Source organism: Thermobia domestica, chromosome 5 (genome assembly GCF_964235325.1).
Source record: "Thermobia domestica chromosome 5, izTheDome1.hap1.1, whole genome shotgun sequence".
Classification (NCBI taxonomy): Eukaryota; Metazoa; Arthropoda; class Insecta; order Zygentoma; family Lepismatidae; genus Thermobia; species Thermobia domestica.
Window position 1 is genome coordinate 40,390,901 of NC_137458.1, and position 8,293 is coordinate 40,399,193.

An 8,293-nucleotide genomic window follows, 5' to 3' on the forward strand; every position below is an offset into this window, starting at 1 on the left:
TAGTACGTGTATAATCGGCAAAGACATGTATATGCCAAATTTCATGTCAAAAGAGCAAAGAAAACTTTCTTGCCCACTTAGCAACATTTTGTTTTACTCATTCTAATTTTCGTATTTATATTTCTTTCCCTATGAAATTTACCACAAATATACATTTCCCGATTATACACATAGTGTCAGTATTAAATGCACCCTGCAAAATCATTATCATATTATATTCTTACAAGAAGACAGTTATAGATATGCGACAATCATTTTGGACACGAGTGTACAATACGTCTATTTGCACGGAGTGGCAAAATCTGTAATACCTATATTATTTAAAATAAATATTTCTTGTTGGAAACAGACTTCATGATGATGGTAGTTAAATTTACTAAACTGACCTTCTCTTTAAATTTAACTACATTGTTAAATCACATTTAGGTCGCATTAGTTTAAGGTCACATCGACAGCACTAAAGCAAATCGCCAATGATTGTTTATCTTTCACTAACATAATAGATTATTATTTAAAGAAAGAAATAGACAGAACAAGATTGTATTTGCAGTGTTTAGACCTTTTTGAGTGTGAGTAAACTTTCCCTCCCGTCCGTAGATCATAATGGAGTAGCATACTTAAATTTGTGGCTTTTAAGACTTGTTCTTTCTGGAGAAAGAGGGCGGCAAACTGCCTTATATATATATATATAAATTTTTTTTTACCTCTACTGAGCGTACGTACCTATGTTTATTGTACACGTAAAAAAATCCACTGTTACGAAGCAGATTGTATCTATCGCAGCCTATTCTAATGGTGGCACATATACTTCTGTCGATGACACAGTCCAATCAGCGAAATACACTGTTTGTAATAATAATAATGGCAATAATTAAGAAATAAAACTTACCTATGTCGCCTTCTATCGTCAAATCCGAGAACAACTTTTTGATTGTTTCAACAGACCAAGCGCAGGCATTCTTCTCCGTCCTACAATTTAACAATATCAACTTTACATGTTTGCTCTAATGTTTTGTTTAAGATTGATTCTAACTCAAATATACAAAATATTAGTAAGTAAACAATGTTATAACACTTAGTGAAACAGTAAGATTAAATATGAAATAATAACAACAACAATAATAATAAATAAAGTTCAACATTCACCTACACTAGCAGGGTTCGCACTTATTTCGAAGCACGAATTCTGACATTCCAGGTTTTCTAGGCCACACTTTACCAATTTTCTTGGTCCATATATACCGTTAAAAAAACAACTATATTTCCCGACCAGGGGGCTCCTCATCTATTATGCATGGATCATGTATATAATGTAAAGAAGTTCTACGAATTAATTAATTTATTTTATAAAATATTCCCTACCAAACAGCCTGGTAAGACTAAAAGAGGAAGTGTTCTGTGAAGTAAAAATCTGCACTTAAAATTCACAGACAGTTTCAGATTTTTTCATGAAATTAGTTGACTTTTCCAGGTTTTCGGTGTGAACCCTGATTAGGATGCTTAGGTGAGTTCTGAATTTTCATTTTTGTTAATGTCATAATTATTTAAAGAACTTAAATACTTAATTAACAAAAAATTGGCTACTTACCAACGAATCCTCTCTTCAGAAATTTAAAGATTTTGACGTTTCGGAACTCTCAGCCGGTTCCTTCCTCAGTGGCAAGGTAAAAAAGATTAAAACGGAAAGGAGATAAAAGGAGTAATCCTTTTTACCTTGCCACTGAGCAAGGAACCAGTTGAGAGTTCCGAAACGTCAAAATCTTTAAATTTTTCAAGGGAGGATTTATTGGTAAGCAGCCAATTTTTTGTTAATTTTGAATATCCCCCCCCCCCATGCGCCCATGTAATTATAAACTTAAATACTTATTTATGTCAATAATTTAATTGCAAATATGTAAACGAATAAGCACAGAAATAACACAGCGGTATATACGTTTACTGTATAACTTCGTCCTATATAACTTAATTGTGTGGATATATAAGGATATTACAAACTACCTTCAAGAACGGTTTTGGCACGTTAAAAACTATTTGTGCTGAGTAGAAAATGTTCATCTATTAAGAATACTCAGGGGTGGAAATGGAATTTCACGACAAAGGGGACTCTAATAGATAAAATCTGATCGGACTACGTCACGTGAACACATGCCGAGGGGAGATGAGACTGCAAGCAAACATTCGTGGGAAACCGACTAAAGCGCCAGTGTTTGATGCAGAACAAACAACAACCAATCATCCTCTTGCTATTCAAACATTTTCTAATATCACTAATATAACGAGTCGTTATCGAACTTCCAAATAATTTTTTCATTTTCAGAGTACTCGAGAACCATCTTGAACTGTATACAGGATATTAAGTTATATTAACTACTCTGTTGAGAAGCGGGTTCATATGTTCTAAGAAAACGAAGAAAACACAAAATAAAAGATCTTCCTATGTCCACCAATCTTTTTCCCTTCTTTCTTGACCTTTCACTAAGGGAACGGCGTCCTCTCTCGTCCTCACTTACTTACACCCACTGCCGCGAACCTAATAACAACTTGGGTTTATAAGCTAGCTAGATGCGAATATCGAACCCGAAAGTTTGTAGAACTCTTTATGTTAGTTTCCTCAAGTTTATTTATAATATCTATTATTCAGGGAACAAAGTGAGTGTTACCACAATTCTTCTAAAGAAACTATATTATGTTATACTAGCAGCGTTCACCCCGCTTCGCTGCGGTCACCCCGGAACGCAATAAACTTTGTTACTTAGATAATTTTTACTTTTTCGCTTTCAAATTGCAGTAAATGTTAACATTATAGCGCCTGTCATTTATGTTAACCCGCCGAGTGACACGGTCATGCGGGTTGCATATAAATACGTTTATTTTTATACCTATGATGAACTAACAAAGGATTTGTACGTTATGGACACTTGAATGGTCAATTATCTCAAGACACTGGTAATTAAAAATTAAAGTGATATGATAAAAACCATCTAGGGTCCAAATCCTAATAACCCCCCAAAAATGAAAGAAATTGGTTCAGCCGTATTAGCGTGATGAGCTAACAAAGGATTTGTGCGTTCTCTTTTATATAATAGATTATATAAATAGAGGAAGATATACACTGTTGTACCAATACACTTAGTTTTACAAAAAGCACATTTGCTGAATTGTGAGGTCTACAAAGGTAATGTTAGAACTATGAAATTTATAACCAACTTATCCTGCGGATTAATCACAGCAGCATAAAATGAACGTCACCATCTCGAACAAATTCAACCATGACTCGAAAGATGCTGGTTTATATTACCTTTCCATATTAAGGAAGACGCGAGTTCCCATTGAAAATTTCAGCAATTACTAAATAACGTATGTATACAAAGATTAATCCAAGTGAACATGAATATTTGTAACCGTATGTCAGTTTAGTTCCTTAAGTATTAATAATAAGGTTTTATAAAAATACTTACCAATGCCAATTGTTAACGTTCGTAGCATCTGGACGTTCTTCAACAATCCACCGAGGATCGCCTTCGCCCCATTTCGCCATTTTTCTGTTGAATAAAAACAGAATATATTGCACTAGTATAAATCAACTCAAGCTAAAGGGTTTGGTGAAGAGGCTTAACTTTCATACACTTCTGAGCATCAATTAGTTACAAACATCCTTTAAGACTGATAAAGTTATTTAATTAGGTGCTATATAGATATGATTTAGGTACGTAACTGATGGGCAATTTTGGGCAATATTTCAGAAGACTAATCTTTTCTTTGTCGAACCAGGTACAACACAAAGCACCTGCTTAAAGGAAATACATAAACGAGTTATTGCTCACCTTAATATTCTGTAATATTTTATCTTCTAGAAGACATTTCAATAGGCTTCAATCTTCTCTATTTAGTTTCATCAAATCAAAATTGAATAGGAAACTGTTACATCTGTATTTCTTCTGTAAGTAATAATCTATTCCCCAAAACATCATAAATTTGTTGTGGATCTGCAGAAAGTTTAAGTATCTCTAAAATATTGCGCGAAAAGTGTGTAACTCGCTGTAAACAACAACTCGTTACCGCAACTTACTTCACACTAGCGTACAATATTACACCACGATTTTGTACTAATTTTCAGTACTGGTACTTCTACACCGAGTTACAACTAGCCTCGGTGCAAAACTCTGTGCCAAATTATACAACTATATTTTATCCAAGTTAGTGATTTTACGTCCTTGTAGTGAAACATCACTGATTATCTACACTTAATTTCGGATCGGCGATTGGTTGTTATTTACAACGTGTTACACAGTTCTCGCGCAGTACTTTTAACAATTCTTACATAATAAGTGGAGGAAGGTTCTAGAACAAGGTCCCCCTATACAGGTTAGTACAGCGTTTCCCAACCGGTGTGCCGTGAGGAATCGAAACAAAATTATTAAGTTTATAGCAATCAATTTGAAAAACGCAGGGAAAAATGTATATTTGTATTTCACATTACTATAAACCTCTACTATGAATCTACAATTTTAAGTTTCATACCGGGTTACTGTTCTGTACATTTTTAATTGTTCTGTTGAAAAAAGTATTTGTTATAATTGTTATGACCATTATTGCTTCTTTATTGTTGCAGTGTATTTCGTAACTTGAAAATTTAAAATATCATTCAATCCTTTCGACAAATTACCTAAATTTGTGTTTTAAAAGTAAAAGAGACTTGTTTGTGCTCGTTATTTAGTGATCGTTCTTCTTAGTTAAAGATTGGATACATTTTTTTTTTTTAATGAAAGCGTATTTTTTTAAAACCTGAGTCCAATATTTCATTGCAATTGTTTTCTATTTTTAAATTAGAATGAAAAATAAGCATAATGATTTACCACGGGGAAAAAAACAGTGATAATCACAGAAAAAATACCACCGTGTTTTATATTTACAAATAATAATATCTATAAATGTGTCGCGAGAATCGAAGTAACACCCGTAGTATGCCGCAAGTTGAAAAAGGTTGGGAAACGCTGGGTTACTAGTTAGGTTGATTCTTTTCTGTCTATGAATGTTTGTAATGCCGTACTGTGCTCAATGGGAAGTGGAACCTGTGTTCTAGAACCTTGCCTAATAATAAGTGATTTAAACATTCTTCAGGTGCACAATACATTTAAGTATGTATTGCGGAACCTTATTAGTTATAGAAGACATTCAGAAAATATAAGTTTCCCATTCAATTTTACATTTGGAAAACTGAAGAGATGGAAGCAGTGAGCCTAGTCCATTGAAATACGTCTAGAAAAACAAAACATTACAGAATAGTAAGGTAAGCAAATATTCTTTTATTACATTATGTGCGTTAAAGTGTGATCTTTAACATTTTAAAGTAAGGTTAGTGGTTTTAATTTATGGATATATCACCTCTATTGTAAAGTTTTACTTATCTTACTTTATTTATACTTGGTGAATATTTCAAAATAATAAAAATTTTTGAAGTACATCAGGAAATAACATTAAAAAATTAAATCAAAAAGACGAATTCAGTACGTGATACGATTTTGTGAAAGAAACAGAGACATATCGCAAGCAAATTGTTACCTTGAATATAATGAAATGTGATGATTTGAAGGTCCTATTTCAGGTGTGAATAGTGTAAAGATTCCGCAAGAGTAAACACAATTGCGTGATTCTGTCAATGTATTTTCTATTGCCAGAGCTCATTGGAACAGATGCTCACTAAATTCAGCACACTGGTAGTGGTACACATAAGCGGATATATATACCTGCACTCTATGACATATGGGAGCTAGCGTATGTTTTGGGGAAAGATAAAATAAAACTGACGTTCCTCTACTCAGCTGGTTCATCTCTTATCTTTTCCATATACTGGGAAACTAGATGTTCTCTGGATCCGTGCTGTGGAATACTGTGTAAGATATATTTTGTGACCCCAACAGGCCGACTATACACTTTGTTTGACGAAGATGTAGTGAGAACCGAAAGAGCCTTAGTTATAAGAAGTATCCAGAGGAGACTTGAACTTCTAAATGTGTACACGAACCTGGTCAGTTTTTTCTTTGTTTATCCTTTGAAGAATAATCTGAATTAAAGCTATTTCAAGAACTGAAATTTCTTGTAACCAACGATCTCATGCTGGTACCAAATTATTTCGCGGATACATTCACAGCAGTAAAAATATCGTTTTAAATTTCTTAAAAAAAGAGTTTAATACCACAGTGTTATATACCTTTATAAGCTCTAAAATGACACTAACCAACGTCCTAGGTATTTTATGTCATCTGCAAATATGAACAGGAAAAATTTCACTCACGCAATGCTTGGTAAATTTTGAGAACTACGGGCACCTCTAATTTCAAAACAGGTTCACAGATCAAACTAAGCTTTCAATTCTTTCACACACTGATGATAGCGGTCAGGATGGGTTAAAATTCTGCATTCAGAGGACAAAAGCTAGGTAAAAAACTTGCAGGATGACTGATTTGTTGTTAGGATGGAAGGATAATTAATGTGTGAGTAATCAGTGAAGTGAATAGAACAGAAATGCAGTGTATGTGTGTGTAATGCAGGATCACGAAATATTGATGGAAGGGGGTAGGGAACTACATAAAAAAAAACGGAAGCCGCTTCCGATCTATATGAACTGTGAAGGTAAGTACAAAGTTAAATTTCTCGTGAAAAACTAACTGAATCTAACAAAAATTACAAAATATTTAACCAAAAATAGTATCTATTTTTAGAAAAAAAGAAAAAAGGTCTGGGCCCCTAAAAGCAGAATTTATCCCCTCTCACCAGCACTCGAATATTTAAACTTTTTCCATCTTACACTTCCTGAGTGCATATTAGAACCAGCCGGACTAAGCCACTTATAATGTGGTCTTTTTCCATAAAATCGACTTCTACTCATTCTACTGATAACCGCCTACTAGGGAACAGGTTCTACTACACAGATCCCCCCCCCCTCCATATAGATTAGCAGCTTGGTTGGTTCCTTTCTGTACCAAAGTTTAATATTTAATTCCCATAGTATTGCCGAGCGAGCGTCAGCGAGTGAGGTAATAGTTAAGAACAGCTACTTCTCATCTCCCGTGCATGAGGATACATCTTACTGTTGCACTACCTAACCACCCTAAGTACAAGGGCAAGAACTCAGTCTATTACCTACTTTTCAACATCCTAGATAGTCAATGAATAATGCCTGAAAGTATGGCGTTTCTCGTCCTTCCCTAAATGGGAAGTACGGCTCCTTAACTATAACCGCAAGGGAATATCAAAGAGGGTTAATACGCCGGAGGGTCCGTGAGAAGTTACTTGAAATCACTAACTCGAAACATCATGGACAAGTGCACATGATGTGTTAAAGAGATATCTGCACGCGTTTATCACATGAAGAATTACATTGAGCATAATAAGAGCGTTATGTATCACTCCTCTGTAAATAATTGCGTCACACATTAATTTACCCATACTTGTGTCCGAATTCTTACCTGCACTCTATATGGTTAGCCATCAATTCGACTATTACGTTTTAACAATAAATTTGAGGGATTAAATTTGTTTTAAAATTGTAAAAGGTATATTTGCTACACTGTTTACTTCTCAAAAGGACTAAATGCAAATTAACCTACTTTGAAATTCTAAGCAACAACTAGTCCAAAATAAATAAGTTCTCCTGCTTGGGTTAACTCTTTCCAATTGATTAACACATTTTAGTATTCGATAAAGAACAAAACCAGCATACTGTCGGAATCTTATTTATTTACTTTTTTAATTATTGTTTTATTACCAAGAACTGTACTTACTGGTTCGATTCAGATGCTTTAACCAATCAACACTCCAAATTATACTGGGAGCAGAAATTTAAGTACTTTTCTCAACTCAGTATTACGAAAATGGTAACTTACTATATGCAGTAAAACGTTTGGATAAGTAGATAACAGACTCTTCTTTAAGTTTACAATATAACTAACGAATCAGGTTACAATTAATCAAAATTGTAATACACCTTCCGCACAGAGCAAACACTACTTGCAAAGTACTGTGTTCACTTCCTACAATACCATACTATGCCCCAGGAGCTAAAACCAGATGTTTTCTACAATTTTCCAGAAACTTTTCTTCACTTGTTTTCTGGTACAATGTTGCCAGTACAGACTGTCATGCACTCGAAAGTTCTAGAATTGACATGAGAAACTTTCAATCATATTTCAAAATTTATCTTAACAACAAATGAAACAAATTAATAAATAGCGAAAAGAATCTAGTTGCTACTTGGTGGAACCCGGTGGAAATATTCTAACTGTAGTACTAT

General features: G+C 34.0%; 1 protein-coding gene across 2 annotated transcripts in view; it reads right to left on the reverse strand.

Annotated features, from left to right (window-relative positions):
- The window catches only part of LOC145685887 (activator of 90 kDa heat shock protein ATPase homolog 1), a 50,300-nt gene extending 42,209 nt beyond the window's left edge, over positions 1-8,091 (reverse strand). Inside the window, exons 1-3 of one of the 2 annotated variants that reach the window (XM_081758625.1) lie at positions 7,887-8,091; positions 3,459-3,542; positions 890-969 (exon numbers count right to left, since the gene is read on the reverse strand). In XM_081758625.1, coding sequence (XP_081614751.1) covers positions 890-969; positions 3,459-3,538 — 160 coding nt within the window. In that variant the 5' untranslated portion in view covers positions 3,539-3,542; positions 7,887-8,091. Of the gene's footprint in view, positions 1-889; positions 970-3,458; positions 3,543-7,784 lie in introns of both variants that reach the window. The other variant, XM_081758624.1, reaches the window with a different exon arrangement.
- Positions 8,092-8,293: the final 202 nt, after the last annotated feature.